The following is a 23,638-nucleotide window of genomic DNA, read 5'->3' as shown; positions in this document are numbered from 1 at the left end:
ATACAATAGTATGACTTTTTTGTCAAAATCAGGACGACATGCTATAGTATGACATTTTTTCAAAAATTGGACGACATACTATAGTATGACTTTTTTGTCAAATTTTTGACGACATACATGCGTGGGTTCTCTCCGGGTTCTCCGGCTTCCTCCCACAGTCCAAAAACATGCAATGTGGGGATTAGGTAAATTGGACACTCTAAATTGACCATAGGAGTGAGTGTGAGAGTGAATGGTTGTTTGTCTCTAGTTGTGTGTGGCCCTGCGATGGACTGGCCAACTGTCCAGGGTGTACCCCGCCTATCGCCCGATGTAGCTGAGATTGGCACAGCACCCCCGCGACCCTCTGGTTGAGGATAAAGTGGTAGATGATGACTAACCTATGACTTTTTTTAAAAAAAATTTAACGACATGCTATAGTATGACATTTTTGTCAAAATTTGGACAACATACTATAGCATAAATTTTTGTCAAAAATTGGACGACATACTAACCTATGACTTTTTTTTAAAAAAAAATTAACGACATGCTTTTGTATGACATTTTTTTCAAATTTTGGACGACATGCTATAGTATGACATTTTTGTCAAATTTTGGACGACATGCTAACCTATGTCTTTTTTATTCAAAAATTGGACGACATACTATAGTATGCCTTTTTTGTCAAATACTATTTCTAATGATAGTGAAAGTAGAATCATCATTATCCCCTTGGAATTGAATTCTCCTCTGGCCTGATGGTGGACTTCTGCTCTCCTCATTCTTTTTTTAAGGATTAAGAAGTCATTTTCTGTCTGTGTGTGTGTTTGTGAGAGGGTGAAGGAGGAGGAGGAGGACGGGGTGGGTCTTTACGAGGCCAGCCATGCGTACACGTCTGTGTTTTGCCTCAGAGACAATGGGTGCAGATGGTCGGCCCGCTGCAGATGTGACCAAGCCTGTAACGGACGCCTGTGAGAGAGAGACTACACCCTCCCATGGAGTCTATTTCAGCTGCCTGGCAAGGCCTCACACTGGTTTCCATGACTTCAGAGGACATTGCATTGACTTAAATTCATTACCTTAACTTTAAAAAACGCTTTCACCTTAAAATGTGGTACTTTTACTTTATGGAGACTTGATTTTTTTCCCCACAAGGAATACAAGTCCCCATAATGTGTAAACAGATTTAGGTCCCCACAACATAAGGAATACCAGTTACACACACGTTTGCACAGCCTGCCTCCTTCAGATACTGCAGTGACTTCCATTAATTCAAGCCATGAATAAAAGTAACACTACCATTCAAATCTTAGCATTAAACCTAACCAGTTCCTAACAAATTAGTTTCTGGCCTTAGTAGGACCAGGTTTTGGTCTCTATGAGGACTTCAAGGGTTAGGTCCTGACAAGGTCAGGACAGGTAACAAGTACAAGTACAAACACACACACAGAGACGATGCTGTGCAGTGAAATGTGTTTGTTTTTGTACAGATGCAAAAATTCCGATACTAAATCCAAACAAATACAGTTTTCTCGTTAAAAAAACAGGTGTTTTTCGTTTTCATCTTTTCATTTTCAGTGAAAGAAAATTCTGCATGAAGACATGTCACCATCGTCCACGGAGTGTGTCTGTGTGTTAAAAATAAGTCAAGTCAGACGTGGACGGAGAATTCAGAGACAGCATTTCACCAGGAAACACGCACACTGTGCTGTGTGTGTGCGTGTGCGTGTGTTGCAGTGTGGAAAGCTGACCCACTGTAGGTTGGTGTAGAATGTGACCCCAACTGGAGTAATCTGAAAAGCCTCTGGATTACACCAGCAGCTCGGCTGTCACACACTGAAGAGGAGGAGGAGGCAAAGTCACACTCTCTATCTATCTATCTATCCATCACAAACAATAAAGACCTGAGATAAATAAAGATGAGTTAAGTGTCTTATTCAACCAGAGCTGCTGAGTTCCCAGTATTATTATTTTTTAATAGTATTTTTTAATAATATTTATAGTGTGATGAGTGACAGTCGAGTAGAAGCTTTTCTCTAAGTTGTTTGAAAAAAACAAACAAAAAAAACAATAGCTGACCTTTGCCCTGAGGTCACAGCAGAGGGTCAGACATGTGTCACCTGCTCCGTCCTCTCTGCTTAGTTAACGTTGTCAGGAAATGGAAGACGTCTCTGTTTTGTCATGGTAACAAGCAACTCGTGCGTTTCCTTATTCTTCTAATTCTACCAGATTTTGCATTTGTACTGTGTTTACGTATGAAACATTTAAAGTTAGCTTCTTACCTGCGCGAATCCTGCAACATATGGAGGAAACAAAAATAGTTAATAGTTAAAACCTTAAGGAGATAAGTACAGTTTGATAACGAATGGTAATAACATGATAATCATTTTGTATTGTAGGGAAGTAATACCATAATTGCTTGGTAATAATAATAAAAAGTGTCTGGGGACAGAAGAAAATGCTCCCTCAGTCAGGTCTGATAGTTTTCACATAAAAGACGCAGCAAACAAACAGGCAAAAAACAACTTCAATAGCAGAAATCACACACATAGCTCTAAATTTCAAAAAAGCAAATTATCGCTTCTTTTTTAAATTGTTTTCTAATTATTCAATACAGGAAGTTATGGAAGCTAACTAACCTTTGACCTCTTCTTCCTCTGCTTATGTCATGTCACAGGAGAGGTGTGTGTGTCATTTGGGGGGGGTGGTTGGTGAAGGTATTGATCTCGTCACTCCCCCCTACACGAACACCTGTTGGAGACACCAAATCCCCTCTTTGTCTCCCCCCCCTTGTCCCCTCTCAGTTGATTACCATGACAACAGCCATTCATATCATGGCAGCAGACTGATTATACAGCTCCACATCGGCAATTATCAGTGAACGGGCTGCATTGTTTCAGGGGCGACGCAGCGTTTTCTCCTCTTTAAAGACGGGGGTGGGGGGCAGGCTGTGAGAGTCGTTTTCTACAAAGCTTTATTTAATTTGTCTGTAAAAAGTGGAACAAAATCAGCTTTAGTTTCATATCAGACCAGAACGTGGCGTTAAAAACATGCTCATGAGTGGAAGTAAAAGGTGATAGCGTCACAACAAACCAATAATAATAATAAGAGTAATAATACAGCGACGGAAACATATCCAAGTTTTTTATTACGTCAGATGAAAAGCAATTTTTTTTTAGCTTTGAGCGCTATGGAAAAAAATGCAAATAACAATGTAAACAACAGAGGAAACAGGAGAAACTACAGGCAAACAAATGACACGGAGTAATAATAATAATATACAGTCTGTAAACATAAGTGTTCAGTCAAGGAGAAGAAGCTTCATTACGGTAGATGGAAATTTAAAAAAACAAATATAGATGTTATTAGATTGTACATCACATTTCTCTATGTTTTTAACATTTGGTTTTAGTTTGTAACAAAAGAAAAGAAAAATATTTACAAAAGGCAAAGAGTTCACTTCCTTTTAGGTCCAAACTAGGGCTGCAACTCATCAACGGATTCTCTTCAGACTCCATTATTTACTCGGTTTATCGTTTTAGTTGTTTGGTCCAGAAAAAAAGTGACAAGTGTTTCCTAAACAAGGGGTTCTCAAAGACTGGGGCGGGACCCTAACGTGGGTCGCAGGAGCTAATTTGTTTTAGACGTTTTCTAAAACGTAAAACAGGAAATTAAGTTTGGGGAAACACTGTTCTAAATTATTACATAACTATTATTATTATTGTCCTGTGTTACATTGAAAGAAATTCACAAAAAAACCACAAAACTTTCACATATATGAAAAAAAAATGTGCTGTTTCCTAAACAAGGGGGTTCTCATAGTTTGGGTCGAGCAAAATACAATTTAAAATATGTTTTAAATTATTTAAAATTATTTAAAATGCATGCTGGGAAACAGTCCTAAACTAAAATCAACTGTCTTCTATTGTCCTCAAACCAAAAAACAAGGGGTACCTAAAGACTGGGTCGGGACTCACACATAGGTCATGGGAAAAAAAAATGTTATATGTTGTAAATTACAAGCATACAATCAAGTTTTAATAAATTTGTAAAACCTCTCTTGGAAAATACTAATTTACCAATTTAAAAATGATAATATTTGGTGTAAATGACAATTGTAACTGTGGTTTGGGTCACAATAGTTTTGTAATCTTCAAAAAATTGGGTCATTATAGAAAGTTGGAAACACTGAATCCAAAACTAAAATTAACTGCAATTTTTTTCCTGGTTCCTTTGTAGTCTGTAGGAAAGAAATTTGTAAAGACTTCAGAAAGTATTCACATTTATGAAGCTTAAAAAAAAAAAGTGTTTCCTGAACAAGGGGTTCCCAAAGACTGGGTCTACACCCCCACATAGGTCGTGGGATAATTAAGAATTTCTATTACGTGCATAAAATTAAGTTTTTATTAATTTTCCAAACATATCTTGGAAATTATTCATTGACAATTGGGGCACAATTTATAAATTTTGGGAAAACACTGTCGTAAACTCTTCTTCTTTGGTCAACAAACCAAACTAAACTTTTTTTCAGGTTCCTGTGTTATTCGGAAAAGAAATTCACAGAAACCCCTAAGAAAATATTCACATTTTTGAGGCTAAAAAGAAAATCCCAAAACATGGATGAATTGTTGCAGCCCTAGCCAAAATAAAAACCCATTCACATTACCAACTGGGATGTAAATATATATAAAATGGTCCTCTAATATACTTTACACCAAACTCTTAATATTGGCTGCAAAAGAAAAACTTTCCCACAGTAAAAAAACAAGACAAAAATCGCCATCAAATCATAATTTGAACAAAATCCATCAAAAACATCCAACTTTCTCCGACTCAGTCTTCACACTTTTCAACGTCCGTTCTGTTAAAAAAGTCCAACACGTTTCTCTCGTCACAATCACAATAAAGCAGCAACCCTGTGAACGACTAACTCACCTAAGAACAACAAAAACATGAATTATTACTGTTATTATCAAATCACAGCATGTTTAGCATGGGTTAGTTTGTAACGTAAATACAGTTTGTCATTAAAACTATCATTTATTTACCTATTAAACACTAGAATATTGTTATATTTATATATATATATATATATGTGTGTAATATAAACCGACATGTATTATTATTATTAGTGTGTATATATAGCTATGAATATGTTTGGATAAATCGTACGTTCGTCTCGTGAGGCTAAATGTTGTTTAATCTGTTTAAACGTGTCCAGCCACCACAACATTATGTGTGATTATTACATTTTTTTAAAATTGTTACACAATTTTTTTTGGTATACATTCAACAATTAAAAAGAAAAAAAAAACTTGTGCAAAAAAATAAAACAACAAATAAGTAACCAGGCCTCAATCTGATGTTTAACACACATAATCGAAGCCTTAGCGTCGGTAACACGGATTCACCGTTCACTTAAAACCGTTTACTGAGCCCTTCATGAGTGGTCAATCCATAGATTTTCAATGGGGGGGGACAAAGATCACCCATTTAACACGGAACAGTAGCTGTGAACGAGGGAAGATGTGCAGGGAAATAAAAGCACCGTCCTGGGAGACTTTCTGACTTTAAAAAAAAAAAATCTCAAAATTTTACTTCCCTTAAATGAGCCTGCAGTTCATTTTTTCCTTCTCTTTTTTATAGTAAATGCTCTCAGGCTTCAGTCTTTTCCTTCTCCTCCTTCTTTTTCTTGCTCTTCTTCAAGAACGACGGCGTGCGGAACTTCTTCTTCTTCTTCTTCGGGGACTTGGTCTGGCTCTCCGGCGTCTGAGCGCCGTCGCCCGTCTTCTCCTTGATGGAAATCTCCACCGTCTCCGAGGTGCTCAGCTTGGAGATCTCGATGCTCAGGTCCTCGTCCAGCTCCGACAAGTGGTCCTTCCCGTTGGGTAACGAGTCTGTGAGCGGATTAATAAAAGTTAAGACTTTAAAAAGTGGAATCATGCAGTCGGGGATTTCAAAAACAAATACGTTAAAACGTTAAGTTTTAATCACCTTTAGCCGGCGTCATCATGGGAGAGAGGGACAGGGAGATGGTGGAGCCGTCAAACGTGGTCATCTCATCTGCATCAGTGGCATCTTCATCTTCTGTGGAAGGGTTATAAGTAATTTAAATGAAAACATCTTGGTTTAGAGTGATATTATGCTACTTTTTTACTTTCTTATATGTGGATTCTTTGAAGCTGAAAGCCTTTAATTATTCAAAAAAACAAAACAAGATTCAACTAAAAGAATCTTAAGAATATCTATATATTGCTGCTTTATCTTGGCATAAGACAGCCTTGTTGAGCTGGGAAACTTAAGTAAAACCTCTCACTCTCTTGCACCAAAGTCCATAGACAAAAGGAGTTTGTTTGGTCCCACACAGAAGTCACAAAACACATTTAGAGTTAGTGATGGAGGAAGAAGTGGATCAGTAACTCCTGTGTGCCGTGATGTAACTTATCACTTGACCTTCATTTTTGGTAAGAAAAAAGTTGATTCTTTCAGGTTTTTCTTTGTTTTAGGAGGGATATTTTTTGTCTAACATATGGAGAGATGCAGGCGCCCCCTTGTGGACTTCAAAATACATCACTAGGATGAGTCCTTCCTGAGAAATATTAGCTTATTTTCCGCATTTGTGATTATCGTGATAATAGAAATACACCATCGGCCAATTATTTTAAGTGCTTTTTACCGCAAGGTACGTTAAACTCACAAATCGTTACACACATTATTCTAAAATAATATTGTCATAAACTTATTTCTCATATTCTAGATTGTCTTTTTAGTGTGTATTTATTTATTAATTTAATCTTCCTTTAATACTGTATTCTATTATTTTAATATTTCTTACCAGTATTTTAAGCCGCTGAAGGATTTGCTCTGTAATGTCATTTGTGTGTAAATCACATTTTTCTGTATGGAAAGTTCTACATAAATCAAGTTTGACTGATTGATTGATGGTAAAAATAGATGTTTCCCTCCCACACACACAAATTGTATCCCGCAGCTGAATTCAATGACGAAGACATGACAAGTTTGACACGACTGAAGTCTTTGCAGCTCATCTCTCACCGTCGACTTCACAAGAACCATGAACGGATGACATGTTTAACAGGAAGCTTGCCGTTTCTGTGAATATCATATATATACAGCAGCTCCATCATTTCCTCCAAACAGGCTCATGACACAGACTTTAACCCTTACACTAAATGTGCTGATCTTAGTCCAGATCATTTAAAAAAAACTGTAATTTCCAGCATTGTAACCCTTTAAATGTCTGTGTTTTCATAATTCATACACAAAAACAAAAATGCACATTTTCCAATATAAGAGCATTCCCTTTGGAGTGAGTACACAGCCTGGGTGTCATTGGTATATTATACGAAAACGAATGAGTTTTTTGCATCATTATTTGCGTGTACTGTCACTATTTCCTTTTATTAAATGTACCTTGATACGTCCTTTAATATATAATATTCCAATAATTTCGGCAAAAACATGGCATAATGTAAGAGAATATATAACTGTTTTATGCCCTCCGCTAAATATAAAGTCATATTCATTAATATTTCTGTCCCTTTTTTAAGGAAAGATTCATTTCACATCATAAATGATTGTTTTTAATCGTAAATTATTCATTGTTACATATAAAACAAAGAGTTTTATTTTGAAATTCTATGAAATATGACCACAAATATCATCGTTGCTATATATTATGTTGTTTTTCCAATTCATCTGGAATTTAAAATGTAGGTAAAATTATTTTCATAATATTATTATTATTATTATTGTTAATAATAAAGCTAAGTCAGACATTGCTGTAATCCCTCAAACATTATTATTAGCTTTATCTCTGCATCTCACTTTCTTTGCTGACCTCCATGACCCCAAAAGGATGATCTACACCCCATAATCTGCAGGGGGTGGTGTCAAGATATGAGCCCGCGAGAGTCGACACAGGATTAACGTAAGTGGAGGAAGAGCAGTGGAACTGTGACACGGTGAGGAAAACACCTGTGTGAAGAATAGTAATGAGCACCTTCTTGGCCGTGCTGCTTTCTCTCCACCAGGCTCTTGTATTCCTCCAGCACCTTCTCTGTGAGCTCGTTGAAGGGGTTCGGAGGAAGAGAGCGAGTCTGCTCCTCATCCTCAATGATGAAAGCCTGGAAGAGAGGAGAAGAAAATTAAAATGACCGTGAATGATCTCACAGAGCCGTACAAGGACAGGCTGACCTGAGCCTCCCCCTTTCTCCATGTTGTATGTTCTTTAACCCTCTTAAGACCGTCATGATAATCAGGATTTTTTTTTGATTTTATGGCTGTAGAATTGTCAAAAATGTTCAATGAGTGATTGCTTCTGCTCCCTTTCTCCAAGATAACTTCAACTTTCAATATCTGGCAGTTATTCAACCGTTTAGGAAACGCGGCACTGAGAAGCTGACATCACAATCGTGTGACGCGCTGATCAGTGTCATCTGTGATCGGACGATTTCCATTGCTTTTCTGCAGTTTTTGAATTTTCTAGATATGACAAACGGTCGAGGAGTTACAGTACTGAAAAGTATGCATGCCAAATCCTGTCGGTGACGACGGTGTAACCGAAGGGTTAAAAGTACAGTATGCAAGAAAGTTATTGTATTAAGTCATAAAAATATGAGAGATGAAGGAAATGTTACATTTTTACACTGGCCTAACTGATAATAAAGATGAAACCAGTTTATACACAATATAAACTTTAAATTCCAGCCTAAAAACATTACATTTAAAAAAAAAAAGGTGCAGTTTATAATATTCAGGTGAAGATAAAGTAATTATGCTTCATTTTCTGTTAGTGTACAGTGACCTGATTGTATAAGTGGTTGTTTTACATTACCCTGGAGTGGATTTATTATATTTATCAAAAGAGATGTTTTTACAGTAAGCTACAATAAAACTAAATATTTTTTGAGTTTGATAAAAACGTAAAAAGGTAAAGAAATTAACTCCTGTGTCCCTAATGCTCTCCGTCACTGGATAAGTTGTCATTGGTTAAGAGCTGGGTTAGGGTTAGCAACACATGTCTTAATGTTAAAAAGTGTGTAAAGAACAGATTTACTGTGAAACAAGTACGACAGAATTAAAATAATGAATATACTCACTGGTCCTGGGATGGTGTCCACAACAATGCCTGCTAGTAACTGAGACTTTGGTCCTGCAGTCATCAGGTCGCCTCTGTGCTGTTCTTTAATCTGAAATATTTAATTAATAAAGAAAAATTAAACCTAGTTTAGGAATCTTTCTCTACTGTCTGATCTACAATAGACCAATCCATCTGCTTTGTGATTGATTTTTTTCATTTTTAGTAAAAGCAATTAATTATGACAGTATGTCAAGCAAATATTTTCTATTTTACAAAATAACATACGGTGAAGTAGTAAGTAAAACTACCATTTTAAATAAGATGTTTTTGTAAAAGAATATAAAAATACAAAACACAAACAAAAGGAAATTAATAAGCATATGCATAGAGTATATGCAATATTAAACACAAGCGATAACAAAAACATACATTTGTGAAAATGACAATTTGTAAGTGTTTAAATATCTGTATGATGATGATGTTTCATGTTGTCATGATATTTTCAAACTGACCCGGTTCCTCTTATCCAGAACCTCTGTGGGATTAGTGTTGAGTGGGACAAACTGGTTGGGGTCCTCAATCTTTATTGGGGTGCCCATGCTGTTGCCTGGCTGTGAAGACTTCATCCACTGAGGGGAAGAAAATAAAAATCAATAAATGCAGCTTTTAAAACCTGCCACAAGAGGGCAGGGTACTCTAAGAGGAAGAGCAGCTCCAAGCTGAGGATCACAACATCCTTCAGAGATTACATTGTTAAGTTTGTTGTTACACCCTGAGAATCAAACGCACCATGGTTTTGGTCCTGGGGCTGACATCGCCACACGGCGACGGTTCAGGAACGTTGACCCTCAGGTAGCTGTTGGGGGAGTTGAGCCACCGAGTTCTTTCCCTCTGCTGCTTCTGCGCCATGAACTTAAAGGGGCTGCGCAGACCCAGCTCGCCGTCCTCCAGCGGCACAGCGGACACCGTGGCGGGGATTTCCACGTCGTTCTTGGAACGGGGCTTTTCGCGGACAATGGGGTTCCTGTACGGGTAGCCTGTTCTGTATCCCTGCAAGGTCACACGAGGGGGAGGAGAACGTTATCAAACACACAGTTTCTCAACTGTTATCTGTAACAGGTGGGAACTAACTCTGCAGCTAACTAACTGCAGCGTTCTGCACATACGAACGATGAAAAAACACAACATACAGTACAAAGGGTAACAGCAGAGCTCCGCTTACACAAAGCTGTTAAATATTTAGACAACGCTGTACATACAAACAGCGTATTTGCAGACATGCCCACTCTCAGAGGGGAAAAGATGAAACTTTGGGTTTTTGAAAGACGTCTGCTGTGTGTGTGTTTAACAATACATCAAAGGGTTTGGGGAAAGGACGAGCAGAAAACGACGGATTGTTTTGAAGCCATCAGTGTCACAACAGAACCTCTTGTAGGCGGTTTGACTTCGTTACAGAAATAAGAAAATCTCTGTGTGTTTGGAATTGGTTTTTACAATTAAGCTTTCAGTTGTAGGCTGGATTAGGGAAGGTCTATCCGTCTGTCTGTCCGTCTGTCTGACTGTTCATTGCAGAACTAGTCCAATAGTTTGTTTGACAGGCTTCAAAAGTCGACAAGCTGACTTTGGTGGTGTTTGGACAGTAAGTACAGCAGATATGGGGTAGAAATGCGACCAATATATCAATAAAAGAGCTGCTTCAGCCCAGTCTCGCGCAGAGAAAACACTGTCCTCACCTTCCTTTGATCAGAATGCGGGTCACCACGGCAACTATGGTAGTAAATTACACACTTTTAATGTTCTAGACCGGTGGTTCTCAAACTTTCTTACACCAAGCACCACCTGAGTGTAAAAATAGGCCGAAAAGTGAGCTACAGACTTTTCACAGGAGGCAGATTTATTCCCCAAAACATAATGTACTCTCTCTTCATCATCCTCCACTTCCTCACATATATTTCAGACAGTGGTATAGAGAAATTTGATTAAAATCGAGCGAGAGATAAGGCGACTTTGATTACTATTATTAGGGTCCTCCGCATCTTGTGCACTTGGACCCTAATAATAATAATAATAATTCCCTCAAATTAATTTTTTGAGGGCTCTCCCATGCCCAAAATCTCAAGGACCCTGGTGAAAATTTACATGTGAAAGTTGAAAATGGAAAAACGTGGAAGAGCATCAGGTGATGTTTTTTTAAATGGTTCACCTATATAAAGGAAAGTTGGTAGCCTGTTTATCATGTCAGGGCGGTCCAAAAAGTCAATTAGGACTTAAGTCCTACAGCCATCCTGGGTTGAACGGCCATTCTATTTGTCTTTTCTATGCACTCTGGTCAAAATTCCTTGGCTCCACTCCCATCACATAACCTGGTATTTACAGTAGTAGAACAGTATTTTTGATTTTCTACCAGAGCACCACCAGAGGAAGCTCTACCACAGTTTGAGAACCATGGTTCTAGGAGAAACCCAACCAGTGTGTTTGGATTCATCCCTTTTTATCTCCACAGAAATCTACTAACATCTTTTACACTAAAAAGTAGCAGTGGGTTTTTTAAAGGGTAAACCTTTAAAAGAGGTGATCGACACCTTTCCCCACTGCTATTGGATAAGTCTGCCCTTCTACTTATTTCCTCCAGAGTGAGTCTTGAATGCACCACAAGCAACCAACACAGTGGAAACACAGCGCACACACACTCAACAGAGGAGAACACCATGGACACCAGTGTCTTTCACTCCACTCCCCTCTCGCAATCTCAGCAGTGACGCAGCCATTTTAGATCACGGCGTACACATAATAACTTTGTGCCAGTGAAAGTGCCGAGTCAGAGTCTAGACTGCCAAAATAAAGCAGCAGAGGAAGAAATTTGCTTATTCACTAAGGAAGGGTGTCTCGATTGTATAACTATCTAAATAAACAGCTCTGTATTTGACCGAGGAGTGACTGATTTTATCCATTACCACAACAGACAAAACACACATATTTCTGAATTTTGTAGAGTCAGTGGACAACCCAAAAATACACGACGCAGCAACATTTAAAGCTGCTGTCAGAGATGTTATTCTTTTGGCTAACTTCCTGCCAAAAGCTATTAGCTTGCCCCCTCTCTCTCTAATAAACACATGTGTTGATTCCAACAACACTTATTAATTAAGTGTTTTGGGAATGAAGTGATAACTGTTATTTCCCTAAGAAAATGGAAACAGTTTCACTGAACCAAACACTCTTCCATTATACAGTTCTAGCACGGCTCGACTCTACTCGTTTATTTTTGCTTTTCAATTAGCTTTTTTTGGCACCTGCTCCGACGAGGTTCCACGCGAGCTGAATGAATCACAACCCTTTCAACCGTATTTCAGTTCAGTGACTGTGTCAGACGCAGTCTGCACTACGGTCATGCAGGAAGTACTGAACGACTCCGTGAACAAATCTTTTGGATGAACTGATTCTATCGATTCCGCACACTGAAAGCAACAGCTTTAAAGGTCACTAGTTTGTGCCGCATATAAAACAACGTCAGTAGTTCAGTGCAGCCGTGCTATGACGACCCCGTCCATGTTAAGGAGGTAAAAACGATGTGACTGATACCAAACAAAATAGAGTCAAGTTAAATAGAGCCGAGTAGAGCTACAACGGCACCATAAGCCTTCATAGCAGAGTTAATTAAAATTTAAGTTAGCAAGCTGTTTATATGAAAACAGTATTTCTTCATTATCAACTAAAGTAACGTGATGGAGACATTTATTCACCGACAAACTCTTGTGTTGTGAAAATCCAGGTTACTAGAAAAGTTCCCTGAGACCCAAACAGAAACCCATTCCACTGACCAAACACTCTAAATCAGCGATAGCTGTGAAAATGTGACAGCTATTTAAACATTATTACACTATATGACAACATTACACTGGAAAAAAGAGAAAATGGTTGACAAACTTAAGTTAATGATGCTCAAATGAACCAAGTTCATTCCAACTACCAAGTGAAGTAACCATTTTCATTTGAGTGCATTTCAACAGACAGCAAATGGAATATAACTGCTCAGACAAAAAAGTCATTATTTTTTGTTTGTTTGCTTCTCAATTGTGACTTTTTTTTTTACAAAATGACGGGACAGATGGTTGGATCACAGATTAGGAATAAAAAGGAGAAGTGTTCACATTGACGTACCGTCTCCTCATCCACATTCCTCATGTGTTTGTACAAAAGAGTTATCTCTCTGTTCCATCCCCGCGTTTGCTTTATGACAGTGACACTATATCTTTTTTCATTTTATATTGTTGATGTAAAACAAGACGGCTCGCTCTAATTCATCTTCTCCTTTCCTCTTGTGACTTTTAGTGCAACTGGGGCTGGAGTTTGTGTCTTTGTTTTGGATTGCACCGTCGGGATTACTTCCAGGATTATCTCGTTCACAAACACGAGCAAACTCATCCGGCCTGGAAGAACAGACCTCCCATTGCTGTTGACTCTACTTTGAGCCGACGTATTTCGACAGTGTGTTTGAGAAAATGCCAAATCCTATTTCCAAATTGACTCCACTGGACTACTTTCACTCAGTGATTGTGTGGTCTGTGTTGCTCCAACTGCCCACAGCACACGCCTCGCCACCTGGAGGCTATGATTGAGAGAATGGGAAGGCTATGATCACACAGCTGCAGCCCCACCGCAGCCACAGTTGTTAGAGAGAAGCTCACTCAAACAGACACAGTCTGACATGTTCAGTGCTCACAGATTGTCAGCCTCTGGTTATTAGCGATGTGGTTAGAAGAGCAGAGTTTAAGCTGCGGCACAGCAACCGAAATGACCTATGAGGGGCCACAGAAAAACACATGGGGCTGTCTCAAATGCTTATTTTTTGTAATCGCAAGATTGTTTTTTTCTGATTAGAAGAAATTTTCTTTGCTCATAACTTCATTTATATAACTGAGGCTGCAAATAACATTTACTTTGGTAAACTACTACTACTACAATAGAAAGCTTGGTTAAATATCACAAGTTGAAGGCCATTTATACTCATCTCAAAAGATGGTGAAGGACGGAACCTTCGATCTCTCTCATCAGCAACACCAATGAGTAATATTCTCCATCAATGTCACAATTTACAACTTGCAAAATCTGCTTGCATATCAATCTATTTGGGATCAAGCACAGTAAAATAAACTCTTCACTGGTCGCCAAGACTCGCCATGCCTGCAACTTGGTACTTGGCACTGGCCTCTAGAGGAAGTATTGCGTCCATACCAATGCAAAAGACACATGGATGCATGAATGGTAGTGATGGGGATAACATTTGGGACAGGCGAATGTGAAACGTAGGAAAATGGAGTAAAAATGGGCCTTTAAATCTGGAAGAAATAATATGCTGCATAGCCACCAGGGGGCAAATAGAACTCAGTTTGAATGAATGAATGTCTGTGGGGAAAATGAGCCAACTTCCCACTTGATTCAGACCAGCAGTAAACATTTTCCTGATGAGTTAAAAGGTCTCAATCAGTAGTTCCAGGTCTTTTTCAACAGAACATGACGTCAGGCTGGAGAGGTAACAGAAGATTTAGAATTCTGAACAGACACTAGTATTGTTTTCATAAATGATTATGCCATTAGCTGAAAATGTTGAAAAATATTCAATCTGTTTTTCCCAAACCTCCAAATGATGATGATCTCAGTGTCTTTTTTTGTCCACACACTTGAAGTTATTCAGTTGTAATGATGTCTTTGTTAAATGGAGCAAAGAAAACAGACAATATCCACATTTCAGAAGCTAAAGAAAGAAATATCAGAGAACTTGAATTAAATATTTAAAAACAACAAGAACTCAAACAGAGTAATTGATTAATTAATCATTGCAGCTCCAAAAACCTTCCATAATTCAGAAAGTGCTTTTCTTTATCGCTCCATTTTTAAATTTGTTGACCTCCGTGTGGTTTTATTTACTGTATTTTTACATCAAGTCAACACTAAATCTCCGTGCAGACTAATCGCTGCAGCCCGGCAAACACAGATCACAATTACAAACGCGAAAATGTTTTTCTACATAATCATAAAAGTTTACATTAACACAAAATCATTCTCAGATTTACAGATTTGTGTAAACAGACACGTCCTGAGGAAATTAGCCTGAAACAGGAAAGTCAGAGCATGATGCGGGAAAAAAAGCCACAGGTCAGGGTTCACTCACCAGGTTGTCCAGCATCCTCATTAGGGACTCATACTCTGCCTCGCCTACTTTCCACTTGACCTCACTGTCTATCGCCACCCCGGCAGAGGCCACTCCCTGGGTCAGAGGTTTAAACTTCTCCCTGTCCAGCAGCACAAGGTTGTCCGTGCCGCCTGAACATCTCAAAGCATTCACCTATAAAAACAAACCAGAAAAAACAGACAAAACTCAATCTACACACACACACATATATATATAAATATGATAAAAGCAATTCTTTATTTTGGTGTTAAAAGCCACTGTCGAGTTTCCCCTGATGTATTGCTTTACATCTTTACACAGAACTGTTTCAGAATTCTCTTTTTTCAGATCTACAGTAGAGACTTTAATTTCAAACAGAATAGTAATTATGTGCAAACAAAGCTGTCAAAAGTGTCAAAAACAAAGGAAAAACTTATACGCAGTCCAGATGCATCAGGGCGATGGTGAGTTTCAGACACACTGCAGGGCGCCACCTGGCTCTGACTGTGAGCAGTGCGCTCTGACACATATCCGATTTCACTTTGTTCATACTATATGGCTTCCCTTTCATTTTATATCACACAAAAAAGTGTAAATTCAAAAAGTGTGTATGTATAAAGTTCTACAAACAGTACTTTTGAAATTGTTTCGGCCAAAATGGTGCCGTTACTTTTGATGTCAACCGAGGTCTGAGAACCCTGCAGATAAAATTGAAGGACTTTCCAGCTCCAATTCCCTCAAATCCAAGGACCAAAGAGCCACTTCGTCCAGGGCGTCCAGTTTTATTGAAGATCAAGAAATGCAGGGCGCATGAAACAGTAGGTGGTGTTGTAACAAACAAGGGATATCACCTAAATATCAACTTCTTTCAAAATTCAAACACTTTCAATGAGCCATGTCTATTTAGTACTATTTAATACACTTTCAAGGATTTCAAGGACCCGTGGGAACCCTGTATCTGGCAAAGGTTAATGTCAGCAAAAGCACTCAAAGACCACCTACGTTTTACATAGCGGCACTTGACATGTTTACATTTAGACCCACAGGATAAAAAATACTAGAGCTGCAACTTATGATTTTCGTTTATTATTTTCATAATCGATTAATCTGTGGATTATTTTCTCAAGTAATTGTTTGGTCCATAAAATGTCAGAAAATGTTGAAAAATGACAATCAGTGTTTGTGAAACCTGGAAATGATGATGATCTCAAATGTCTTGTTTTTGTCCACAAACCAAAAACAATTCACTTTTAATGATTTCTTTGTCATGTGGAGCAAAGAAACCAGAAAATATTCACATGATCCGTAAGGATGTTGCTGAGATATTCTCATTTGAACTTGTTAAATGGGACTGAAGCATGTTATATTTAAATTGCTGCCAAATCTGCTATGTGGAACAGATCGGGATGAAACTCATAACGATAAGAGTTTGCTGCGTACACATACCAAAATTGTCAGTTTCGATATAGATATGAGACATTTTTTACAGTTTTTCCCATTATAAGAGATGGGGATTTCTATTAATATTTGATAATTTTAAATAAATCAGTGGGTAGATTCTTATCAAAATTTAATGGCAACACTCTTGGGTGATCACCTACCCCATCACAAATCATTCAGATTGATCCGACAAAAACTGTCGACAGGAAGCTGCTAACAGAAGGACAAACTTACAGCCGTACTGCAGGTAGGAAAATAGCAGTGGATTATTATTTACCTGGACCTCACAGGCTTGCTGTGAGTGGTACGCATAGTGAAAAGCTTCTTCTACTGTTTCTCCCAAAGCAAGCAGCCCATGGTTCCTCAGGATCATCACCTGCACAACACACACAAAAAATACAATTGAGATGTTTAATAGACCATCATCATCAACAATTCACACATGGCATTATCATCCATCTGGTTATGCATAAGCAGTCACCATGTTGTGCTGTTTATGCTGCTTTTTTGCACATTTAAAAACTAAAAAACTAAATATTAAATTTGTCTTTTCAATGCGCCAAACACTTGGCTATTAAATTACATTTTACACTTGTCAGGTAACCAATAACTCAAATCCAAAACACACATCCCTCAGGCAAGTTTATTTATTTGTTTAACATTAATGTAAAAGAAATGGGTATGAAAGAGCTCAAACTGCACCTTGTGTGTTCAGTGTGATATAATAACTTTGCCGTTGAAAGCCTGCTCCTATGAAAATGAGAGTGCCACTAATGGAGTCCCTTTGGCTTGACAGTACCTTGGCAGTCGGGCCCAGCGCCTTCTGAAACTCCACCTTCTCCTCTTTATTATCCAGGCTGCCATGGTAACCAACGCAGCTCACGTCTCCCAGAAGCAAAGCCTCCTGGGAAATGGGCAGGACTCCACATTTCATCGAGGACACCTGTTAACGTGGGATAAAGGCGAGTGAGACAGTGACAAACCAACATCTGAATAGAAGCCCTTTCTTTCTCTCTCTCTTACTCCTTTTGCTTTCAGGCATAAATAAAAACTGAACGTTAATGTTCATGACACGCTGTGCATTTTACAACCAGGCTTCAAAGGAAATAGTAAAAACACGTAACAGGGTGTCCGCAGCTAAAGTAACTAGATGCAGGGAGGCTGCTTTTAATTCAGGCCTTTTTTTCCCCTCTGGTGGAAAATAAGCATTTAGCAGCAGGTTGAAACTTTGATTACAATGGAGCCTGTGTATCGTACTCACAGCTGCTGTAGCTGGGCTTTGCATGTGGATGATGCATCTCACGTCCGGGCGCATGGAGTAAATGGCAGCATGGGGCTCGAATCCAAATTGGTCGATGGTCAGGTCAGTGGAACCCTGATCCACCACGTCACCAATTATGTTCACCTTCACCTTCATGTGGCAGAAGAATAGAATTAGAGAGAGAGTCTGTTGTTACGTTGTGTTTAAATAAACTCTGTAGAGTCACACAGTAAACAAAGCTGTGTTTACAATCAGGGCTGGAACTAACAATTATTTTCATAAGTGCATAATCTGGAATCATTTATTAAGTATAACTATTGGTTTAGGGTATTTATTTTATATTTATTTCTGTTGGACCTGCGTAACTATTTTCTTTCTCCATGTTTCTGACTAGGGATGGCACGATCACATTTTTTTGTGGTCGATGCTGATACCGATATCACAAACTTGAGTATCTACCAATACCGATATCAGTCCGATACCGTCATTGAAAACCTATTAAACTATGACACAATTCTCTGAACGTGTAACAACTATTCTTCTCCCATAAAGACAAAATAAACAGCACTCACTTTACATTCTTACACTGGATCTGACAGCTGATCCAGTGATTTTGACTAGTACTGGAGTGTCGTGTAGGCTCATCCCTACTTTTGACATGGTGAACGACAATAATGTGAAGCATTAGAGTTATATTTTTGTCATTATTAACAGCAGCAGGACCGGCCATCTTGTGTATATGCTTGGTTCAAGACTAGAGTATTTGTGTTGCACTTTAACCCTAAGGGGAAATGTATCTGATTGTTGGATATAGTTTCTCAGTAATTTGTTTTGAAGAATAATTCAAATTGGATGTGAGAGAACCAGAGATTTTATTTTTAAGGCATATCACCGAGCCCTAATCTGTCCGTCTGCCCAGTTCTTCGTTTTTTTTAAATTTCAGGGGTTTTCCATTCAGGCAGTTTACAAAAAACAAATAAAAAAACACTGCTGGGGCATTTCTGCAGTGTGCACGTACTGAAACTCATGACAACCCATGACTCGACACTGCACTATGACTCACAATTGGAAAATGACAGCAAACATACACACACTTGTTTTTACAAGGAAGTGAGGACACATCATAAACACAATGTATTCCCGAAGCCCCTTACCCTAACCTTAACCATCACAACACAAGTGCCTAACCTTTAACTTACACCCCATTCCCAGGGGGTGCTCAGACAAAATGTCCCCACAGAGACAGGTTTGTACGTTTTCTTTGGACCCCACAAAGATATAATAATACATGTACACACACACACACACAAAAAGAGACATTGTGCTTACCAAATTTGCTGCTGTCACCTCAGCGAAGGACAGACCTCGTGGGCTGATAAGAACGTGGTCCTGCTCTTTACTGACACGCACCTGAGACAACATGAGCATCCTTAGTTATTATACAACATTATAATCATGTACATTCTGAAGCATCTACTTTACGAGTGTTTTTGATGCACTTCTCACTCAGCAGATTCTGGGATATGAGAAACAAGACAGTATATACATACATACATACATACATATATATATATATATATATATATATATATATACATATATATATATATATAAAAATAAATATACACAGTTTATATATGTACAGTTTATTTTTAACTCTAATGATGCAAGTCCTTTCTTCTGGGTCGACAATCTCGTTGCAAAGCAGTGACACCACGGGAGACCAAATTAGAAGCTGGTAGATGCAGAGAGAATGATTTTGCCAATTCAAGGGCACAGACAACTCTGAACCAACATAGACAAAAAAGCTCTCCTATTTCTGAAACCCCCTCCCCCCCACCCCAAAAAAAGAAATCCCAGTGTGGGTAGATAAAACCTGCATTCTCGTCTCTGCTTCTGCTTGATTTCTTTATCACCTAAGCCTTAGAAGATGAGATACGAAGCAGAAGCAGCACCTGAGATTCAAAAGGTCTTCATCCCATATCTCGGTGTGAATTATTGGAATCTCACTTTTCTGAAGCAGGGATGTTGACAGGTCCCTGACACATCAAAAATCTTGAAAGGAGCGTATCAAACTCACTGTCCACGCACCCCATTCTTCCATGACAACAATCCATCGTGCAGAGTTTCCTCAAAACATCTTTCATCGAGGCGGCCTGTTTATTGCTTACTTTAGTGTTGCCGCTCTAATATTTGTTTTTATAACTTTGTTGAGATTCTCCTGCGCGCAGCCACTTTAAAAGTCACTCCTTCCTGCATTTGTGAAGTTACACAATGACGTACAGCATCTGCACGGAGTGTCAACAGTTTCTAGGCGGCTTTATCTGCTGCTAACAATCAGAAAACACCTTTTTTATAATAGCTGAGTCATCATTAAAAGGTCATAAAAAACTGAGAACATGGTGACTTGCTGTCATTAAAATGTACCAGAAGTTCAAAAATTTTGACTTTTATGGCCAACTACCATTTCTCAAGACATAATCATTTAATTTGGGAACCTATTTAATTCTGCACGCAATCAGCGCCTGTGCATCCCGTTTTTTATAAATAAAGGTGTGTTCCCCTTTAAGCGTTCCAGCAGACTCACATAATGATACACAGGCCACCGTGCTGCATAGATAAACAGGTGAGCACTGGAGCGCGGTTGTGAAGTTGTACTCACAGTAATGTAGGAGCTTGTAAAACGAGCCCAGCTGAAGAGGTCAACAAGCCTGTAGAGGCTGGCCAGTCGGCAACGACCCGCCTTCTCCCCTTTAGCGAAGGAGGGCGACTCGATGCCGTACAAGTCGTTGACTGGAGTCACCATCCCAAAGCCTGTCACGGGACATAACACCATCAGTATAAGCACAGAATATTTGTAAACATTTAAAAGGTGATTTGTGTGGTTTGCTTCTATGGCTGTAGCGATCAATCAATTTTCAGCTTCTTAAATGTGAATATTTTCTGGTTTCTTTGCTCCATATAACAAACACATTAGAGAATATCATCATTTTGAGGTCTAGAAGAAGCCAATCAATATTTTCTGGCAATTTTTGGACCCAAACAACTTGGTTAATCAAGAAAATAATGGATAATCTTTGGTTACAGCCCTATTTTCTTGAGTCTCTATCCCTGCATGGTTCACACACCTTTGACAAGGTCAAATTCAAGCACCTTTACGGTTATTTTTCATGATTTTCTAGCCCCATGTAGCTGTGGGGAATTAATATGAATATATATTGTGCATACTCCAAATGTCACCCTTTCAATCACAGCAAAAGTGATGAAATTTTGCTCGAAATCGCCATCTAATAAGCAAGCTGTTCAGCCAATAAGCTATTTCAGTTAAAGAAATACAGCCAGTATTTCAAGCATTTTTAGGAATTCACCCAAATTTCAAAGCCCTCGTATGAACCCTGCAGCTGAAACCTAAAAAAAGCCTCTCTCTGAACTCTAAACTGAAGGATATTTTGGACTAAACTACCATATAAGGGCATTTAATGATACAGGTCTGCTTTACAGCCACTAATGCGTAAATGAATAGGGCTGCTTTGGCCATTTTCTACTCTTGACTTTTTCCAAACATTTACATTTCTGATAAGTCTTTCTTGCGCCTGACAAATCTCTTCAGCTTCAGGGTGTTCTCTGACCTCGCCGGAAAAACAAAGCACCGAGGTTATTCTCGAATAATTAGTGCTGCAAACCGCTGTGATTCATTACCAAGGCTGGTCATGAGGGCAACTTAATAGAAACACTGACAATAAAGAACGCTGTCAACAGCTTTCTGCCTTTTCCAGAGGGTCACGAGAATCCTGAGAATTCCTCAGGCGACAATGAAGATATTCAGTGTGCATAATGCACACAGGCACAGTATACAAGCCGAATGACAATCAGGTGCAAAAGGGAGATCGATGGTGCAGCAAAACACGCGCTGCCACTCACTGATGGGCGACGTCAACTGGCCGGCCCCTCCCACGGTGCTCGCCATGACTAGGTCAGCAATCTGTCTCAGAGCGAGGAGACCAGTGGGGTTGTTGCCTTTCGTCATCTGGTCCTGAATCAACCCTTCCAGCTCATCTTTAAACATCTGTGGACAGAAAAAAGAAATTACTTTTCTTTCCTTTCAGGGTGAGATGAGGGGAAATGGAGAAGAAACACAAACATGAAAGCTTAAGCTCTGTTAACCTCCAATACCCAGGTGGTCGCACATTTCAACACTCAAATGTACATTGTAGGTTAAACACAGTTCACTTATCTTGGTCCAATTACTAGGGGGTGGGAATTACAGGGTAGTAGGTGTGTGTCTAAAAAAATAGACTTTCCAATTCATGTCAATTTTTAGTTGGAAGGTCCGATATCTATTAATAAAATCCTTAGATCTATCTTTTACTATATTCCAGTATCTCCGGGGAAGCTAACCGCTAAGCTAACATCTGACTCAGCAAATTTGTTTATTATTTTACCAGAAATACTTCTTGCATGGCACTTTTTAGATGCTCTGTAGTCGTGATTGTTTTTAAGGTTTAGAGTTTGAAGTATTATAAAAACTGAATTAGAATTAGAATATTAGGGTGTTTAATTGAGCAGTGATACCCAGCCCTGATGGGAATTCACCGGCAACAGATTCCACTTTGAGTGACTTCTGTACATCAGGTACAGAGTCCAACACTTACTAGCTTTAATATCTTGTCCATTCCACATGTTTTTACTGTGATATCTAAACTTTCTAGGATGTAGGATGAAGGAAAGTTTATCAGAAAGTTGAAGATATGTCCAGATATTGCAGGTCTGGGATGATGTCCGGCTGTTTCCATGCTTGTGAAAAGCACTCTGCCTGGGGGCATTATAACAGAACATTTATATTCAGCCTGTCAGGTTCTGTGATTTGTTACTCGATGTATGTGGATGTGAAAATGTGCAGTGAAATTTGACGACTCAGAAACTGGAATTGGTGCCGTTCATTTTTGCAGAAGCGTTTGTTGCCTTCACTGCGGTGTAAACAAACTGAGTCATGAGACGTCCAGAGCTCCAGAGCTGATCTCTACTTTTGCTCTGCCCATAAGAAAACCCCACCGTGTTTACTAATAGTAAAAGGGTCTACACTGGAAATGTTTTTGTTGACCTGTTTCATGTATTTAATATTCAGTGTAGATTGAAAGATTGAAAATGCTGTATATAATTACACTGCAGTGCAGACATAATGTGTGGATTGGAGGGACAGATTTGTGTAATATTTATCATCGGTTATCATATTTAATCAGGTGAAGGGAGAAGAAAGAAAATTGGATAAATGCATGGTTCTCAAAGTGTGCTTCCTACGAGTTGTTTTCTTTAATAATGTGCCCATTGATATAATCTGAAAGCAACAATCAATGAGTTATAACTCATTTTAAATGAGTTTGGAGTGTGTAGAAAATGAAACAAAAAAACTAACAATAAATTAAATAATAACAATTATCGCTTGCTCTACCTTACTCTAATTCCACTATACCAGTGTGTGTGAAGTATATGTGGAAGAGGAGGATGATGAGAGAGCAAATTATCTAATTTATCCCGTGATACGTCCATAGCTGACTTTGCTTAGCCTATTTACACCACTGTATTTTAACCTTCGCGATAATGGTGTTACTTCCAGAGCTCAATATTTTCTCAGCTGGTACTTAGTATAAAAAGTTTGAGAACCACTGGGATAAAATATGGGCCA

General features: G+C 38.7%; 1 protein-coding gene across 3 annotated transcripts in view; it reads right to left on the bottom strand.

Annotated features, from left to right (window-relative positions):
* Positions 1–3,108: 3,108 nt before the first annotated feature.
* add3b (adducin 3 (gamma) b) overlaps positions 3,109–23,638 on the bottom strand; it is a 33,026-nt gene continuing 12,496 nt past the window's right edge. For all 3 annotated transcript variants that reach the window (XM_044046571.1, XM_044046570.1, XM_044046569.1), the window contains 13 exons: positions 21,877–22,021; positions 20,618–20,769; positions 19,285–19,365; positions 17,956–18,105; positions 17,494–17,637; positions 16,972–17,070; positions 15,255–15,428; positions 9,872–10,132; positions 9,595–9,711; positions 9,102–9,191; positions 8,003–8,126; positions 5,974–6,066; positions 3,109–5,876 (listed from right to left, as the gene is read on the bottom strand). In XM_044046571.1, the coding sequence (XP_043902506.1) occupies positions 5,635–5,876; positions 5,974–6,066; positions 8,003–8,126; positions 9,102–9,191; positions 9,595–9,711; positions 9,872–10,132; positions 15,255–15,428; positions 16,972–17,070; positions 17,494–17,637; positions 17,956–18,105; positions 19,285–19,365; positions 20,618–20,769; positions 21,877–22,021 (1,872 nt within the window). In that variant the 3' untranslated portion in view covers positions 3,109–5,634. The remainder of the gene's footprint in view (positions 5,877–5,973; positions 6,067–8,002; positions 8,127–9,101; positions 9,192–9,594; positions 9,712–9,871; positions 10,133–15,254; positions 15,429–16,971; positions 17,071–17,493; positions 17,638–17,955; positions 18,106–19,284; positions 19,366–20,617; positions 20,770–21,876; positions 22,022–23,638) is intronic.

This window comes from Solea senegalensis, linkage group LG15, assembly GCF_019176455.1.
Source record: "Solea senegalensis isolate Sse05_10M linkage group LG15, IFAPA_SoseM_1, whole genome shotgun sequence".
NCBI lineage: Eukaryota > Metazoa > Chordata > Actinopteri > Pleuronectiformes > Soleidae > Solea > Solea senegalensis.
The sequence above is the reverse complement of the archived record's forward strand: the minus strand, read 5'-3'. Positions and strand labels throughout refer to the sequence as shown.